This window comes from Strongylocentrotus purpuratus, unplaced genomic scaffold, assembly GCF_000002235.5.
Source record: "Strongylocentrotus purpuratus isolate Spur 01 unplaced genomic scaffold, Spur_5.0 spur5_scaffold_3, whole genome shotgun sequence".
In the NCBI taxonomy this organism is placed as follows: domain Eukaryota; kingdom Metazoa; phylum Echinodermata; class Echinoidea; order Camarodonta; family Strongylocentrotidae; genus Strongylocentrotus; species Strongylocentrotus purpuratus.
In genome coordinates, this window is record NW_022145609.1 from 16,942,234 (window position 1) to 16,962,857 (window position 20,624).

At 39.2% G+C, this 20,624-nt stretch overlaps 1 protein-coding gene across 1 annotated transcript; it reads left to right on the plus strand.

Moving 5' to 3' along the window:
- The first annotated feature begins 2,950 nt into the window (after positions 1-2,950).
- Positions 2,951-19,297, plus strand: LOC100147806 (activin B). The gene is given in 4 exon segments (NM_001128068.1): positions 2,951-3,736; positions 3,739-3,904; positions 4,043-4,106; positions 18,549-19,297. Coding segments are annotated over 4 exon segments (1,677 nt in total). The 5' UTR covers positions 2,951-3,038.
- Positions 19,298-20,624: the final 1,327 nt, after the last annotated feature.

Consider the following 20,624-nt stretch of genomic DNA (forward strand, 5'->3'; position numbering starts at 1 on the left):
TATTATCTTTCAAATGCCGTTGGAATTTAACCTTTTCATTTTTTGGCTTGCAAATGGGACATAGTACCTTTAAAGGGCGTCGATATCGGTGGAGGGGGAGGGGACGATAATTTCAAGTACACTGTATGTGGGCCTATCCTATATGCAGCGTCTCCCCCACGCATAATGCATAAACAATTTCCGCCCCTCCTTCGTGAAAATGGAATTTGCTATTAGGTTTCTTGACTTCTTGCTGTTAAAGAGTTTGGTAAAGTAGATTAATTCAGGAATGTCATAATTTCACGAAAAAAAAAATCACCGACTGGGAGTTATGGTTTCCCCTTTAACATTGCAGCGGATAAACATAGTGAGAAGTACCAGCGGAAACTGATTGTCATGGAGCGGAAAACATATATGGTTTTAACCCCTCTGCATGTCAACCACGATTAAAGTCAATCTAATGTGGCATATTAAAGGTAATGTGCAGTGTTGGTATAAGCAAGTAGGTCCATGGTATAAATTTAGGAAAAGAAAGAGACGACCTTTACCCTACTTATTTTTGTTGAACCTTTGCAAAATTAGAGCATATCCCTATACAAATTCGCTTGCAATTTTCGAGAAATGATATAGGCCTTTTTATCCTGCTGATGTTGAGTAGGTGTCATAGATCATTACCAGCGAACAAAAAGGGAGAGGGGGGAATTAAACGTCCACACTTTCAGTCGCTTGCACATTGAGTGGCCCAAAACCACAATAATCAAATTCGCGAAGTTTGAGATGAATCCGATATAGTTAATTGAAATGTAAGTTATCTAATGAAATAGACGTCTCTTTCCAATACACGTCCTCATGCGGAATATCTTTGTTCCACTAATCCTAGTAGAAAATTTAAAAAAAAGAAGAAGAAAGTTTGAGGAATGACTAGAACACATCGAATGGAGAAGTGATACGGGTGTGACATCGCGCAGAAACGCTAATGGAAAGTTCTCCATTATAATGAACGATCTCAAAGTTCTCTTTCATACTATTTGTCATATTTATCTCAAACTTTCATTGATTTGTTTCTTTGATTACTCTACTTCCGCTTCGGCCATTCTTGTATGAATAATGAATAATGAATATGGAAACTTTGAACGTGAGGGCTTTTCTGCTCTTCACTTCAGTCATTCTTTATAATTATAGGTGAAGAAAACATGGTCTTATAAGGTTATCAAAGCAAAAAGTGTTTCTCACCGGATAGGTGGGTTTACTTTTCTGGTCCTTAATGCTCTTTATCGTTTCAGATGCACCTGATTCAACATTGTAGATTTACCTTTAAGCAAAAACGTTGAGTACTGGAATGTCGACAACAAATTAAATATGACAGCATTATGACGTGTTTTTTTCTTTTCTTCGTGTGCCAGTGTTTGACTTGATCTTACCGCGTTGGTGTATATAGTTACCATGGATACGACGGGGGGGGGGGGTATAGGCAGGTGCCCCCGTCCCAATGACAGAAGCTAAAAGACAAGGAGAGATAGAGAAATGAGATTGATTATCCCTCCCATCGGCACACCCACCCCGTCCGATCGCTTTGCTCCTTCACAATACAACCGTCTGGTAAAGATCCTCGTCCACCAATGACGATCAGTGCAGCCCCACCCCTCCTCTACAAATCCATTGGCTAGAAGAATGGCGTACTATAATCAGAGAGAGAGAGAGAGAGAGAGTATAATTTTATGTGCAAATACTATGGTATGTGTATGAAATATGACAACAGAAAAGGGAGAGAGAGAGGGAGGGGAAAAGAGAGGGGAGAGAGACAGAGACAGATAGACAGAGATAGACAGAGAGGAAGAGAGAGAGAGAGAGAGAGAGAGAGAGAGGTAAGAGTGACAGTGCTAATACTAATCACTTGTCACTCCGTTGACATACTCTTCGGTTCACCTCTGTCTCAGCATAGTCTATCAAATCAGACCCTAAAGAACTGCAAAAAAAAATGGTCTCGAACACAGCACACGTTTACTCTCTTCATTTGATCCTACAAGATATTCATCATTATGACGTAGAGAAAATTATGTCATCGGGGGCGGAGAAGAGAGGGGATGGGATGGGGGGGGGGGGGGGGGGGGAGGTGGGCACACCTACCCCATATCTTGCACATTTTCTGGTAACATAGCAAAAGGGTTATCGAATCTTTCCTTCCTGGTAACGTTATCACAATTAAGTCCTACGATAATAAATCAATCGGATCAATGCCTTAACATTTCCAGTACGAGGGACATGGCAGAAAGTGCATCAGTCAATAACACATCAAATGAAGAACCAGAACTAACATCAGCTGAGGGGCAACGGTAGTAGTATAAAGTACATGACTGCTTTCAGAGTGATGTGATAGGTGATAGTGGCATTGTACTGTAGTTAACAGTATTGATAATACCGTCAGATAATATTGTCCATTCGGCGGGATGGGGGGGGGGTGTGAATAATTACAATGGAGTACGGATCAACCGAAGTCTGGTAGGCGTTGTCTCACGAGCCCCTCCAATTTTCATTTTCTCTTTTCTGTTTCTTACTTCACCCCCTCCCATTCAATCTGAGTGAGTGTATGTACGTGTGTGGGAGTATATGGGGGGGGGGGCCTTTCCATGGCGACACCCACCGGCTTCAGCATGCATTCAGAGTTCCAGGAAACAGCTAAGATCGATATGACGTTACCATCTAATGATAAAACTATCATGTTAACAGTTATCTCAGATTATTAAGCATACGAGTTCTGAAACTTTTGAAAGAGGCTCTAAAGTCTAAATCAGATTATTTCCCCATTCAATAGCATCCCAAAGTCAGTTATCACTATTGAGTATGAATGCGAAGACTAAACTGACAGCTCGTGTCGAGAGGCTTCGTGATTGGTTGAGCACTCATTTTATTGACCAGCTGATCGGGTCGCTCGCTACCTGTATGTCATCTGCTGTGCAGCTCGCCCCTCGTCAGCTGGGAAAACTACTCTGCAAGGCTCACACCGTCCCTTTCTGTCGGAGTCCCAGCCCGTTGACCGAGAAGCTCTGTACCTGCCTTTCATGTCGTGGGCCAGCTTGATATTGTCCCCAATAATATTTGTCGAGGAGTCTGACAACATGGCAAACCTGTCGGGTCCATATTTTCTGCACGGGAACGCGATCCTGTTCGCCTTTGCGTTGCTCATGTGGTGCTGCCCCACCACGCAGGTCACACTGAATCGGGACCGTGGGGTTGTGGCGGTGGACGATCCCCTGGCCGACGGCGTCCGATCTGATGGCCACTCGAGCTCGTCGCTGGTGTCGAGAGTTGGAGCTTCGATCACGCCGCCGTCGGTTGTTGCGTACCCTCAACAGCAAGTACACGACCGGGGGTCGGTGTCGGGTGGGACACACTCTTCGGGGAATGAGGTCCCGGACGGAGTAGATAATGCCAAGCATGTTAGCTCGACGAAATCCCCTTTGGCGGGAGGTGTGAGACCATCCACACGAGTAAATATGGAGAAACACTTGGTATCGGGTTCCAGGGAAGGAGGTGGGGAGAAGCGGACCGGAGACGCATTACATAGCCCTGTATCAGGAGTTGTAGGAAGCAGCAGTGAAGAAAGGGGGAAAGGTGACGAAGAGGTCTCACTAAGACGACCTTCGGAGACCCTCGGAGTTGGAGGAGGCAATGAAATGGATGTTAATGGAGACATACTAGAAGAAGAAAGTCCTGAACCAACAAAAAGAATGCTAAACGACTCGCCCACATCAGGAGGGGAGACGACATCGACTCGGAGGGGGTGAATGACGTCCCTAAGCAGACGACGTGCGAGAAATGCAAGAAACAGCAGGACGAAGACCTTCTGGAGGAATACGACCCGAACGCCATGATGCAACTCCGAATCGAATCCATCAAACGCCGCATCCTTGATAAACTCCGGATGGAACGTCCTCCTCAGGTCAACATGAGTTCTGTGAACATCCCAGCACCTCTGTCCGAAGGGACCTTCATAGCTGAGGACGAGGAGGATGAAGATGTCCGTCATCATGTCCACCATGTCCCCAGCGGTGCCGACGAGGAGGAGTACGACTCATCGGAAGATTATTACGGAAAGACGACGAGGGTTATTATTACTACAAAAGCAGGTTAGTACTCATCACTTTCTATTATCATTAACATTTCGATAACTAAACGTCTGGTCTTATTCACCCAGGGTAGCCACACCTGTTCTCTTCATGGACCAAGCAATTATGATTCCCAGAGCATTGCTATACGCCTATACCATTTGATAGACCTGGGTCAAAAGGGAAAATGAAGGCAAACACCTTGTCCAAGCATATAAGCACCGAGCAACAATTGAACCCTGAGACTCTCTATGAGAGTAATGAGTCCTTCCTAATATATATGTACCACCGTGCTCTCACTGCAACCTAATGATTGGGCAGATTTGGTTTATGATGTGAACATGCTAAGAAGCCATGAGCAGTGGAATTAAAGTTATAAATAATATTCGCATGATTAGGAAACATGAGATAGTGTCTACCGGATACAGGTGGTTCCAAAAGGTCAAAGGGAATCAAATTATATTGGCATGTACACGAGGAGTAGTCACAATGTGCTAAGAAGACTGAGAACAATGTTCCCGGATTCGAAACCAAGTCATTGCTGAGCTCTGGGGTTTGAATCCCCTTGGTTAAGATCGGTTGATTAGTTCATTCTACGTACATTGAAATACCAACCCAGGTAAAAATTACAGCAAGTTTTGAATGAAATAACCAGCAAATCATCTGATTAATCAATCAATCAATCAATCAATCAATCAGTCAGACAATCAATATAAACATAACGTTTTAAGTAAAGTGAGTTATATTGAATCAAAATAGAGTTAGGGAAAGATCATTGTGTCATCGAATGCTGAAAAGGGATTTACTTCAAATATTGTGATCATTGCTCAAATATTTAACGGTAGACTTTGAAATTGCAAGGGTTCATAAAATTGCATTACTGCAAGACCGGTTGGATAGATATCGGTATTTTAGATTGTAGAACATTACTCATGAAGTTTAAAGGAATTCTTTTGAATGACAAATTACACCATCATTTTATGAGGAAGAACCTTTTGAACATGGATTTGCTTTTCCAATCTGTTGTATGATTTCACGGTTTATTAGCAAACAAACTTAGGTTGGTACTTAGTGATACAGCGTTCTGAGACATTATATTAGTTTTATAGTTGTTATTTATGATAACAGCCACTGCAAATTCAAAGCAAAATGTTTTAACATGCCTCAGGCCATGTTTGCAAAAAAAAATGTTTGCACATTATGTTCGCTATGTGTAATGAAGAGAGACTTTGAGCATCACTAAACCCTTTTATAGACTCTTCGACAATGTCATAAATCTTGAACTTGCCCATTGACATGATTCAGGAGTGGATTCGATTCCGAAATGAAATAATTCCTAAAATTTTCCATTCATCTGCATTATACATGTTTTTATGATAGTCTATCGTTTGGAGGAGATAGTTAAAGGAAACCTCACCCAAAGAATAAGTGTAGGTATGCTGACAAAATGAGATGTATTCCTGCCCTTTGATGTACATTATTTCTTACAAAAATGTACAATATATATATATATATATATATATATATATATGAAGATATTATTTATGCAATTTGAATTCTGGCAATTGTAGTACAAAGGATAAAAGCAGGGGAATAAAAATGCTTCATCAAGTTCATCACCATACACACCTGGGAAGGAAGCATCCAAAAACTGGAATACATTTATTTGATAAATGACTTCACTTTAATAGAGGCTCACGTTTTCAAGAAAATGGCGATGCCCGTGTCGTGCTTGGAACCTGTAAACCATTCTAGCTTTATGCTTTTCTCATACACTTTGGTGGGGAATCTTGTAGGTTAATGGGCAAGAATATGATAAAGCTCTCAGAATAAGTAAATTTATTTCTTTGGAGTGAGGTCTCCTTTAATGGATTCCCTGATAAATTTGCACTGTGCGTATTCCTGAAATCACATCATTATGATTTTCCTAGAAACGGAACATGAAGTCTTTTACAAATTTGTTAAGCTTGATCACCCCGAATCAAAAGCCCAAGATTTATAGCTTTTTAGATGAATGCATATATGATGCTGTTAAGAGTCAACTTGTTCTAAAGAAGGATAATAGAAAATAGCCGTGCACAGAGCCCGTCTTGCGAATCAAATTTATATGTTTTTCTAACTCCTGACATAAGTCAATACACGGTATGCAGCTTTCTAGATAATGTCGTTTTATCCAGGGATGAACAGGATTCCCCTGTATTTCTTTATTATTCTGACTCTTGCCATATCTTATAACCCGAGTCTCAGGTGAAAGCCCAGTGACTATGCCAGTTCTAATATATGGTTAAAACAACAACCCTGCGGAACATTATGAATACAAATGGTAGCTACCATGAGGGTCATACTGCAGTCAATACCAACATTTTATGGCTTCCCGAAAGTTGAAATGAGCCTAACTTTGAACTTGTATAGTTGTATTCCCCTTGGTTGACGTTTGGGGAATATTAAGTTTAAAATATATTCTCAGAAATTTGTTAGCCATTCAAGACATCTTTCTTATGTTCAAGACCTGAACATTCATTACTCTCAGATGTGCTGATATAGTTTAAAAGTGAGCTTATTTCAGGCCCATTTGCACATAAAGTACCTTCATAGAATATATGAAGACAGATTTAATGAAAAATGAGCTTACTAGTTTTGTTTTGCCATTGTAGTTGCAACACATCGTACGAAAGAAAACGAAGGAGAAGAAAAAGAAAGAACAAAAGAAAAGTTCCAGATTGTTCAGAGATCTTAAGGAGCGAAATACATGAACTTTCCGCTAAATTTGCTCCATATAGGTCTGGTAATTGAAAATGACAAAATGTAAGGTTAGGCGACCACCAAACATTGAGCTTCTCAACATGAAGCAATGAATCATTGTGTTCATCACGTTCATATAGCCAGGGCTACTCATAATTTCTATTTCGGGGATATGTATTTTCCGCTGAAACTACGTCTGGCTTCACCGAATGAAGGGCGCCAAAAGACAATTACAAAAAACCTCGTCCATGCAGGCAAACGGATTTTACTCTCTAATAAGTGAAACTGTGCTTCTTTAAGAATCAATTTAAAGTGAACTCAGTTAAAATGTTCACCAAAATGTATTTCAAATGGCCATTTATGGGTCAAAAAGTTTGACGACCACAAGATGATTATCTTTAATAAGTTCTGAATCAGCTAGCAAGTATTCAACCCTCCCCCTCCCCAGTTCACCCATTCCTGGATATGCTACTAAAGTTCTTATCAGGAACACAAAACAAAAACAACGAAAAAATGATAAAGAACAGGTCGTGTTTTCAGATTATCCATGACATTGACCCGAAATTTTGTATTAATTATCTATACAATTCTACCTCAGTAATCCTGTCAATAATGTTGTATTTAAATCTTTGAGAGAAGTTTAAACTGTTCGAGAAAATATGATCGGGGCTGCATACTGATTTAGCCCTAGCTTTTATTGAATCTATTCACTAAAAGAAGAAGAAGAAGAAGAAGAAGAAGGAAAAAAGCACTCTATAAAAACAACTTAGCCCCATCCAGTGCTTTAGATAACACATGTTATTACAATGAAATGTGACACAAATGATTTCCAAAAGGGCCTAAAGATGATTGATCGAGTTTGTGTTTTTCTGGTCATTGAATCACCAAGCGTAATGCAAGGCTTAGTGTCTTTCTGACCCAGTAATCCATTAAATATGGCACATAAAAATCCCAAATCCCTGTGGATGTACCCTATTGCCTTACCTGTGTAAAATTGCCCAGGCACGTACCTTCCCCCAATCGAGGCCTAGATCATATACAATCGCATCTGTTCGACGACGATTATCTCTGCTTTTCTACTTTTGTATTGGGGTGACACCGCTTGGGGAGCGGAGCATAGGCAAATAGAAAAAACAACCTTTTCATCCCTCAGAAAATATGTACAATTGACACGAAATCAAAGCAAGAAACCACTTCAGTAGAGTTGTTTGTTGACCGTATTTTCTAACACCGCTCTGTTTTTTTCCATTTTCTCTGCAATTTGTGCCTTTCGGTTGTTGTACCCCCTTTTTGACCAGATACGCGCTACCACATTTGAAAGCTTTCCATGATTGTCCACAGAAGTTGATTTATTTATTGGAGTTGGATAACGAGGAGAATTACGACTCGGCCAGGGGCCCTACAACACAAGATTAACGCCAAATTGTATTATGTGCTATTTCATCCAAATAATTCGCCCGGTCATGAGATTGTAAGGATTCCCAAAACAATAATGCGTTAAAAACACAAAGGCTATTTTTCACTTTTTACAACAACACATGCCAATCTTGTATGAGTTGTTTGTAATCTTCGAAACACCCCATGTTATGTAAAACCTTGTTTCTGAGAAACCATAAAAACGTACGAGTTGCATTTCTAAGGCACAAGTTTGACCTTTTTTCAGATTATCAAAAGACAATACAGATTTGTTTATTCTATATATTCTAAATATTTATTTGATGAATGTCGCAGCAGCTATTATACCATAAATCACAAGCTTTTTATCCTGTGCATGATATGTCGATTTATCATCACAGTATCAATATACAATCGATTTTAGCATTTATAAGCAGAATGAGCATGTCATGTATATTTGGGCCTCATGAGACAATTATAAATACCTTCATCCCCACATGTGTTTGGAAGTTTCGCTTCTTCCCCCTCCCTCACTTTCGTTGTGTGTCTTTTCAAGTTCATTTGTAATTGATCGAGCTCTTTCGACCCCTATTGTCTATTGTGACTCTTGTCAGTTCGTTGGGTTTATACTCTTTATTTTTATTTCAAACTCACAGAGCACAGAGCGACACCCAAAAGCGAAAACATGTATTGTTTGCAGCAAGTCAATCCAGGGTTTGATTCATTGGCGGGGGGGGGGGGGGGGGGGGGGGGGAGGGATATGCCCGACATTTCTGACCCCCCCCCCCCCCCCACACACACAAAATGTTATTCGATTTTCGGTCCAATGAGGTCGCAAAGCTCCAAAGAGAAGACATAACGAACTGGAACAAGAAATGGAGGCGCGATGGCTCAGTGGTAAAGCAATAATCTCGTGACCGGGAGATCCCAGGTTCGAAGCCAAGTCTATGCGCTAGTGCTCTTTGGTAAGGCTTTAATCCTTGTTACCAAGTCCCTCGGAGAGGACTCAAAGCTGTTGATCACTCAGTTGCTTACTAACAAGCGATTCTTAACAGTCGGGTAAAACGAACAAACCAACCAACCAAAAAGGAGATAAAAGACTAAACTTTTACGGGAGAGGGCATGGGGTTAAATCGGAGGGGCAACAAGCCCCGCCCCCGGTTTGCCATAGTATGCATTTAAGACAATAACTGACAGTTCGTTTACAAATCATCATCATCATCATCATGACTAAATTCGTTTAGAAATGATTGTATAGAGTATTTTTTACTATGCTCCTTTCGTGAAAATGAGCATGTCTCACCATGTCTCATTTAAGTACTTTTTGCAAAATGAGAGAAAAAAAAAGGGGGAATACATCGAACCACTTTTGCTTGCTTGCAGTTTGATACGACGGAGCAGAAGCAGAAGCTAAACAACTTAAAAGCCTGTTTGTTAATGTTTTGGGGTGATGCATGTTAATTCTTACAAAGTTACTGGAACATTTTCACACCTCCAGGTGTCATAAACTTTGGGCTCACATTGAACAGTAGCAATTGGAAACACGTGAACTACGAACCTCACGGATATTCACTATGATCTTCTGGATAAACATATCCAAGGACGGACGACCTACTTTCCACAAGGTCATTTTACCACGAGAGCCAAATATAACGGCGTTATACCACATCCATTTTGCTTTGTAAGTGGACACAAAAGAACCCTATCATTACAGAAGAAAAAAACAATACAAGAGATCAAATAAGATAACGAGATTAAAAGTTTTAAAAAGAAGAAGTAATAATAGAATAAACGCTGGTGCCCAAGCGTAGCTACACCACTGACGGCTGTTCTAGTTAAAGTTTGTCAAGTTTGTCAAGTTTTTGTCTTAAAGTTTGTTTAATATTATAATGTTCTTTTGTCCTCCTAAAATGATTATGGGGTAATATCAAATGTTGACTGAATAGAAAATATAATTGTTAGTTTGGCGGCAACAGAGACGCTCATGTGCACCAGACGATAAACTTTAGAATTTCTTAGATATAAATGAATTTAATTAAACTCGTTGTATCTGTACAGTGCCCCGCGTGGGTAAAGCTCTGATAACATTATGGCAACCCTAATATTATTTTGTCATATCCCCTTTCTCTTTGTCGACAAAATTAATTGGGTCCTTATGAATACCTGTAAAAATTTCAATGTGTTTGGCTCAGACATCTTTCCTCAGACGTGAACTGGGCAGCGTTTTCACGTAAACGTCGTAAGCACAAGTCCACCGACAACCAACTGAAATGCGTGCCTGCAAATTAAACACGTACTTCAATGGGATGTCTGTGAACTTGTACTCTTGACGGTCTCGTGAAACAATGCCCATATGTTTTTATTATAGCCGCCAGTTTTACGATTGCCAGTTTGGCGGTCGTCAAATGAGAGATAACTGGTATGCGCCCCCCGTCTCTTCGTGCAATTGGGTATTCTTTTATTCAGACGGCTTCGCGAGTCCGTCTGGGACAGAATGTAGTGATTTTAAAAAATTCAGTAGAAAAAACATTAAACTTAGTCTGTTCAAATATTGATCTGGCATTAAGTTCTGGAATTCGCTGGGAAAATCGCTTCGGACTTTCTGAATCGTTGCGGTTCCCTTAGGTTCGTTCTTGTTCGGGTAGCTTTTCATCGCACTTCGTATAAAGATCGTTTGGATTCAGAGGGGAGCCACAACAATGTATAAAAGTTTCAATCTGTCGTTGCACCTCCATGAAGCAAGACGAATGTCAATTAATCATGATAGTTGCCTTTCTGGTTCGTTTTCTCCCACGAATAGAAGGTGGGATATGAACAAAGTAATTATTGTTACATCGTTATGGTTCAGTTTACAAAAATCGCAACACTGGCGGGGCCTTTGACACTTTAAACAAATACTTATTGTTGATCACAAGTTCAAGACCCGTGACTTTGGTCTTGTCAAGGTTCATAGATTTAACATTAATTCAAACTTGTTTTCTAAAAACTGATTTTGTTTTTCGGAGTTCATCTAGAAATCCCTGAATGAATGAGGACAAAAATAATCTGGCATAGGTTCACATTTTGACCTGCATAGGGCCCGGTGAGCGTGAGTAGAGAAAATTTATGCCGCTGAAGAAAGGGCTCAATATGTAGCAGAAACTTAGGTAATGCATTTACGCAGATTATGTAATAAATAATTTTGTCGGTTTCGGATGGTCATAAAAACTTGATGGATCGATGCGTAGAGAAGTATTTGTATTGTTTTATATTTAATATCTAATTGTATTTTTATCCGGCCCCTTTGCAAACCAGCCTAGTAGTTAAATGTTTGCCCGTATTATATGTATATAGAGAGATTATTGGTTAAATTAATCAATGAATCAATTGTTCTATAAAGAACGACCGAAATAATATAGTATTTTTTTTACATATTTAACGGGAACAATTCATTATTAAAACGACTTGACTGTAATTAAAACAAAACGTGTAATTCTTTCAAATTTCTAGACTATACCATTACTTGAGCAAAATGCTATCCGTTCATTACCAAACCTGTACGTGATCGATTAGCCGCTTTACATAAAAAGAAAAAAAGATTTGAACTATTTTAAGGAAAGTTATGAAACGAATATCCTTGAACACTGTGGTGTGAACTTAAGTTTATAAAAAGGTCTTTGGAATTATTTATAACCCAATAATTCTATTGTCATGATTGTTAAGTGATTCTTTTTTTGGTGGAAGGGTGCGCCATATTTTTGCAGTATCGTCACTGTTCTGTTTATTTGAGAAATATTTGGACAATAAGCGAAGAAAAATATTATTCCGCTCTTTTTGAAGTCACCGAAAGGACACTTAGTTTTGGGAGACACGCAAATAAAATACAAGCGAACGCAGAACCCGAGATGACGATATGTGTAAGTGTGTTTCGTCCCCCTGAAACTGTACAGTCAAACTGGGGATACTTTTTAATACACATTCACATATATCTAGACAACCCCTCCCCCCCCCCCCCCAAAAAAAAATAAAAAAAATATGTCGCATGCGGCACGGACGAGGTAAACGTCTGCAAATTTATATCTGCACAAGAAATGTTTTACCCAATTTGTTTTTTAAATCGTGTTATCCGAGTTCATTAATAATGCATTATCACCTATAAAACAAAACGTGACTATATTTTAACTATCATTGTCATTTGATTTTCAACGACACCCCTCCCTAATAAGTATGAATGATATGCCTGTTAGATAAAAAATTCCATACATGTATATATTCACATTAAAACAAAACAGTTTTGAAGGCTTAGTTTCATTGGATTCATTTTCTCTGTAAAACCAACCTGTAAGTATTCCTTTACAACTTTACAAGCACATTTAGACGGGGTTGGTTCAAGGATTAACCTACAATCAATATTTTGATAGGAATTTAGCCAAGTTCTTTTGAAGGTCATATCGAACGTCCTGATCAGCTGATTTCCCACAGGCCTGCTTGCTTGTGAGTGCGTCAAACTTTGAAGATAAACCCAACTTCAACGTGATAGCAAATATGAAGTCAAAGAACGGAATTATCCGAATTATTTTCTTCTACCTAACGAGGGGGCGTTCAATAAGTTCCTATAGCCCGACTATGAAGGAGCAGGTATTCGGTGACGAAATATTATGTCGTATGGATCATTTTGACATGGATGTCATCTTTCCCGTTACATGTGACAAGGTTTAAGTTCAGCAGCATCCCCACTTAGGCATTAGAGCATCGTTTAAAATTGGAGTACCTGGGACTTTAAAAAAAATAACTATGTCAATGGATGTTGTTCAGCAAAGTGCAGTCATCCATTTCATGCTGCTCCAGATGAAGTAGCCGAAGGATAACTTGACGAGCTGGGGCCCGTTTCACAAAACTTATCATCAGTGACACAGGCAACAAGTGACAGTCTTTGTTATAAGCTACTGAAATCCTTGCTTCTGATTGGTTATCAGCAGATTTGTTACTGACTTTGGTCATTTGTCATTGAAAAAAGGCTTTGTGAAACGGGTCCCTGGTGGCAATATTAGGGGGAAATGTTCTTGTCTATTCCACAGTAAAGAAATGCGCAGCTCTTTTCGAAGCTGGTCTAGAGAATTTTAATAGGGACTTTTAGATTCACACGAAGACAATGGGGATTGCTACGATCGACGTCCTTTTAATGCACTGCCTTGAATGGGCGTCACACGTATCAGTCCACGCAAATCTAAAAGTCCCTAATTATCGATGCTGATCGCCCTGCGCAACGTGACTTACATGTACACGTCGTTCCACGTTGTAATGATTATCAGTATGCATTTACAATATACAACTTAATGCACCAATGTCAATATAGATTATGGCAAGGATTATAAAGGACAATTGAGAACTAAGTCTAAGTTTTCGCGATTTAGGGCACTTGATAACATTGCTCATGATCGAAAATGTCTGAACTTACGACTGCTGTATTTATAATTCCAAATATTAGCCTATGATTGTATTGCATTGAAGATAAATTTAATATCTAATAATCATTCCTGAAGATACCATTCTGACTATGAAAGAGGGGGCATTGTGGTACATTGATGAGAGCTTGTACTCTCATACGAGAGGTCGTGGGTTCGATTCCTGCTTAGACAGGTTCTTTTTTAAACGCACGTGTATCCCTCTGGACTCGTACGCAGCAAGGCTGTGATGATAATAATAATAATACATTACATTTATAATGCGCTTAATACAATGTTTCTAAGCGCGAGAAAGAAGAAAGGATAAGGAAGGAAAGTGAGAAATACTAAAGGAACATGTTAAAAACATTGAATTACAAGTAAACGGCAAAGAAGAATATGACATTACTCAAAATAAGGTCGCATCGAAATTGATTGAAATATATATTAATAAACCAGATATGGACTCAGAATTATAATAAACCATATGATATATGAAAATACAACTTAAATGCAAACTATTATATACATTCAATATAAGAATTTTGCATCTCAAAATACATATCATACAACATTATGCAACAGAAATTACAATATCAATAAACTGCAATATCATTAAACTGCAAAATAATTGATGATAAATGCAGTGCCCTTAGCGAGTTAAGTATTAACACTATTGCGAAAACTCAGGGTAAATAAGACCAATTTGATGTTGATGCTCTTGTTATAGGCCTTTTTGTTGTATAGATGTTATAATTGTTATTATTGTTATAATTATTATTATCATCATTATCATTCTTCTTCTTCTTCTTATCATTATTATTACTATTACTACTACTACTACTACTACTACTACTACTACTACTTGTAGTATTATTATTAATTTTATTTATTATCATCATTTACTGATATTATTATTATAATTTATATAATTGTATTAATATTATTGTTATTATTATTATTATCATTAAAGGTACTATGTCCCATTTGCAGGCCAAAAAAAATGAAAAAGTTAAATTCCAACTGCATTTGAAAGATAATACTTATTTAGAACTTCCTTAAAAGAGGTGGGGCTTGAAAATGTCTTCAAGTGGGAAAATAATGACTATTAGTTGTCAAATCCACTTTAGGGCTATAGAGCCCAAAAGTAATAGTCTTGATATTCAGACAATTGTACCGAATGGTCATACGTTTTATGCTGCGCAAAGATTCAATCAGTTTAATCTTGGCCATCACAAGAAGTGGGTTATTGATGTAGACAAATGCTCATGTACCCTTTACAACTCTTTTCATGTATGTTATTATCAAAGAAGAAAAAAGCCAGTCAGTCACTCAATAGTGTCTGACAGTGAAGTCTAGCAAGTAAACGGATTTCCTTGCATAATTTGAATATGAGGACACTGCTGTCGTTTAAATTTGACAGATAGGACATACATGACATATTCATAATTCCTGCAAAGTTCTACAGAATTTGAGGTTGGCTGCAAAAGGGACATAGTACCTTTAATGTTATCGTTATTATCATTGTGAATATTATAATTATTATCATTATTATTATGGTTTACTATTACTATTATTGTTATTATTATAATTATTATAACTACTGCTACTATTGTCTTCGTTGGTAATGTTACTAATTACTTTAAAGGCACACTGTCCTACTTGTAGCTACTTGCTCCCTCTATATGGAAAACTTCCCCAATCGGTGCCTGTTGGTCCCCCATGATCCTCTTTTTCTTATGTTAAATGAGAGCTGAGTTAATGAGATATCCACCTGTCACAGTGACCTCGCTGGCTCGCTGGGTGGTCTAATCCCTTCTGACTGAAGTAGTAAAGCCTGTCTTTAAGAAGTAGGTAGACCCCAATAGTTCGATACTCCTGGTCACAAGGTATAGATAAGGATGATTCAGTCATTGTTCTTGCAATCTCGGATTATTTATTTTTGAAAGGCTTGTGTATTTTACGTAAAGCAAAGCTCGTGGCATAGAATCTATAACACACCCTAATGCCCCTTTTAACACTCGGAAAACAAGTGTAAAGAAAAAAAGAACCCACCGAATCCTTATATTGGATACTGCTTCCCTAAAATATATTTGTGTAGTATAACGGATACGTTTATGTCTGTGGAATATATGTGCAACCCTTCCCTCTTCGTTTTGTTGTGGTTATGTTTGGTTTGTAAACAAATTCTATAATGTATCTTGAGCATATAAAGAAAACAAAATATACCGAATAACAGATAAATGCGCCACAGTTATATGTGTGTGTGTTTTTTTCTCTGACGTACAAATGAAAAAAAAACCTTAAGGAGAAGAATAAAGCAACACTCGTCCGATTGTACTTACTTCTTTATATCGAGGTTTAGAAGCAATCCTAACCATGCAAATTCAAAGAGGAAAGGCTTAGGCAGGGTGAGGGCAGTGGCGTATCCCAAAATGAAATGATAAACAGGGGACAGTGGCGTTAAGTACCTGGGTAACTCCGATATTGTATACCTACTGCAACTTTTCAACTCGATTTTCTCTGTGCCTTCAAATAGGGGGATAGATGTATATAGGGGATCCATTATTGATGGATACGCCATATGAAAGGGGAGGAGGGGGGGGGGGGGGGGGGGGGCGATGCCCTGCATGTACATTATGATTTGTAAACAAATATTTAGGAAATATATGATATATGATTTATTTATTTCCCCATCATCCCTGCCCAAACCTTAGTCTTCTGCCTTTTTCTGTCACTCCGAGCTTCATGTTACAATGAGCTTCCCTTCACAATGACAAATGCGTTTAGAGTTCACTTGAAAAGCGATCTATTTTGAGCGCAAACATCAGCTGTGTTTGGTGACAAGATAAATGAGGACAATTGATATTGTATTTCATGGACTTTGTGTTTCTTGATTAACCACGGCTTCTATCAAAAGCAAATACAGTGATCTAATTTTGATTCTCCGTAAAATATCATGTGTCAGTTTAGAAATATAGTGACATAATGACATGAGGAGCATGAGCCCGTGTCATGCACGTTCATAAAGTACAATACACCTTAAGGATGTCAATGTCAATGTTCATTAGTCTTCATATGCGATAACTAGTTCTTGTTTTCAAATTTCATACACACCTCTGCTACCAGGCTTGCTCTTGACGGAGATGAAGCCTTTCCCTGACATAGCAACACTGAACGACTAATGTATGCAACATGTATTCGAGTTTTGAAATACAAAACACTAACACGCCTTTTGAGCAACAGTGTGTAATCTAAGTTTTTGTGACATTAATGACAGTGATGTTCAAACACGCAGACACCTTATTGGTATTATGCGTTTACTAAGCTCTGTATTATGACTACTACTACTAATATTATTATTGTTGTTAATATGATTATCATTATAATGAATGTTATTATCATTATTTTCATAATTATTTTGTTGTAAAAAAAATGTTGCATTACTTCAGTTCGCAAGTATTTAGTCCAATAAAGCCATTCAAGTGACGAACCATTTCATTACGAGTTCTCGCATGCATTCATGTGTTGGTCAGTTGTTGCTATGTTGTACAAACCTATGGAAAGGTGCCGGGTTCGTGACGTTCGTCACTCGTAATGTTTGTACTGACAGTATAAGAGGGATGCAAATACCGCGATTTCATGAATATGGCGATGCTACGGCAAGAGTAAGAACAAATACGGCGTAGTTGCCAAGCAACGTCCTCCGTAATATTGTGATATTAGTAAATTCACGATTTCAGTAAAATCGTGATGTTTGAATCGGAGGGTAAAATGGGTCTCACGTTGGGTAGGCTACGAGGATCGAGTGGGCCAAAGACGAGTAGCAGGTCCAATGATCGTTGTTTGACGAAGGGATTATTACCGAATCTGTCACTCAAGGTGTTTTATCAATATTTACCTATGCCTCTTCAATGACCGCAATGCACTTTTGATGTGTTTAAAATCGTTTCTTAATTCAGCTTGAATTTAACCAGCTTCAAAGAGCAATCGAAACGAGTCCAGATTTAATAGTTGTCATGAATGCACGACTGCAAAGATTTCGTTGATTTCATTCAGCAGGTCTAATGATATTCAACCGAGAGAGGAGGGGGGGGGGGGGGGGGGAGGACAGAATGGAAAATTGCTCCCCCCCTCCCTTGAAAATTAATGACATTTGTCAGAAGATAAATTCTCTCGGACAGTGTACACCACTTAATTCATCTGCCCCCAACCCCCCCACGCAATATGGAACAATGTTAATAGTATAGATATATTGACTGCTATGAGAGACATCGTTGTTTCTATAGGCTCAAGGGGACGTTACATCCTGATATGACCCTTTGGCACGCCAGAAACAGCAGTATTCTTAGAATAATAAGGCAGTCGATATATCTTCTATATACCGAATTTACAAACAAATCTACAAAGAATTCTTACCTTATCATTTTCTTGAATAAAGACTGGTTAAAACATCACAGAAAATCTGGGACACTGTCTGTCAATCTTCGCTGGAAAGTTGCCTGACTGTTACGACCATTCGGTAATCGCAGACAAAAAGCAACGTATGGTTTCCGCGCTCGCACAAAGAAACTTTTTACACGTAAACCAATGGGGATCTCAGCAAAATTTATTTATGCGGCCCGTTACCCGAAGCAACGGGTATCTTTCAAAAAAATATTGACCGGTCGGCGGGCATGGCTAAAATAACAACTCCAATTTCAACCAATCAGATGACTAGATTTATTCAACATGCTAAGGAGAGGTAGCCTATATAATATAATGATATTGGCGAAAATAATAACTATTTTTTACATGTTCAAAAGAAAAATGAAAAATAACTTGTAAACTGTGTTACATGTATATTTCTTGTCTATTTCGCCAATCATAGTTTTCTTTCTTCCCTTTTCTCATTCTTATACAGAGGCCCCACCATGTCCTATAACGTCTGTGGCGTCATCGTGTTTCGAGTTCGATGTATCGGGAGTGGTCAGATCAAGAATAGCGACAGCAGAGCTCTGGTTGTACTGGAACGGTGAAAATTCATCCGGCTCTTCCACAAATCAAACCTTGACCATCTCCCAGATATCAGGACATGGGTTGAGAACTAGTAGACACATTATGAATCACCATGTCCCAGCATCGCAACCCGCAGGGTGGTTCACAGTCGATATCAAACACACCGTCCGTAGATGGCGCTCTCATTCGCACCATGATCAGGTGGTGAAGATCACGTGTCCGACCTGCGAATCAAACGCCATTTTACCTTTCGCGGTCGAAGACAGCTACAGGCCATTTATCGTCGTACGCGTCGCGGAGGAAACGACAACGCGGAAGCGACGGAATGTCAACTGCTACGCGCGCACCACGGATTGTTGCCGTCAAATATTCCGCGTGCATTTCCTTGACCTAGGGTGGGACTGGGTGATCTCCCCGCGTGGTTTTGACGCGAATTACTGCCGGGGGTCATGCTCAAACTTTAACAGCCCGTCACTGACGCACACGAGCATCATGCACACGGCGAGAGAGAAAAACCCTAATTTCAACATTCCAAGACCTTGTTGTACGCCTAGGAGCACGGGCACCCTCTCTATGATCTACATCAATGAGGACGGTCAATTCTACACTGTGGACATGCCGGAAATGAGGATCTTGAGTTGTGGGTGTTCGTGAGGGCGCCCTATACATTGTGTTCATTTTAATGTTAAAAGCTCAAACATGCAATGCTTACTGGTAAAAAAAGTTTGGCACAGCCTGGATGACTTCAACCAAAGTACGCCCATTCATGATCCTTGCCATCTGAAGTGTCAGAGTTGGAGTTTGGTCGAGTCAGCGTGCCCTAGCCTTACCCCAGCAGCCCAGCTAGTCATGTAACTTCACTGCATGTGCAAATGAAAGAATCAGTGTGGGTCGCCGGGATTGGCTCGAGTTCTGTTCATTCAAGTAAAGACTGGTTGTCAATTTGGGATGTGAAGGTGAAGTAAGAATAGATTTTAGTGGAGTCCAACACGGGAGTTTGAATTGGCTGTCTTGTGTATTTTGTTTTCACGTCCTTTCTAATTAAGTGTGAAAATGGTTGAAAATGATGTTGGAGCATATACATGGCCTTGGAATCGGACGAAGTGTTCTTAACCCCATTGGCAGGGAGGTAAAGAAAAGGATCGCCCATTGTGAAATTGGAAGTCATAGGAATTTGTTATTTGAGAATGCATACATTATATGATAACTGTGTTCATGCCAAGATGAACAATTGTGCCTCAATTTTTCTGAATGCGGTTGATCTTGTTCATTTGAATGTTCGAAGTAATGAATTGTATGCTGTTATGGCGTTCTTATGATGACAACTATGGTTATCCCGTCCAGTAATTTGTGTTTATGGATTTAATGTTACAAATTTAGAGAGTCAAGGTCGCACACTTTTAGACCTAGAAATTGCTGCTACCGAAGACGAAAGCGGTAAGACCAGGAACTGTTTAGGTCTATGTGCGCTAATACCCTAGAGGCTAGTCAACAAGACCATGGTCACATTGCTAATTCACGTATAACAAGTGTTTGACAAGGTCACTGCGGAGGTGCGTGTCGCTAGAGGGATGTGGGGCTGGTGATAATTAAAATATTTCGTTTTTATTCTTTTCCCTTCTTTCAAAGAAAAAATTCTCAACTCTTGTCGGCAAATTAACAATTTTGAGGAACCATTCTTTCCTGCTTGTAGTACTTTTGAACGCTTCATCGAATTTGGATAGCGATGCCCTTTGGGGATGATCATTATGTTGTCAGAACATAGTGGATTAAGGGGCGTTGATCCATTAATTCGTCGCTGTTTTCACGAAGTGACGGTAGTGAAAAAAAATTGCATTCACTTTTCGTTACGATTTTCCTCACTACCGTCACTTCGTGAAAACAAGGACGAATTGGGGGGGGGGGCACCTTGCATTGTAATGACATTGGTTATTTTTGTTTCTTTAGAGGCTGTGTACTTCATGAATGTTATTTCAGTCAT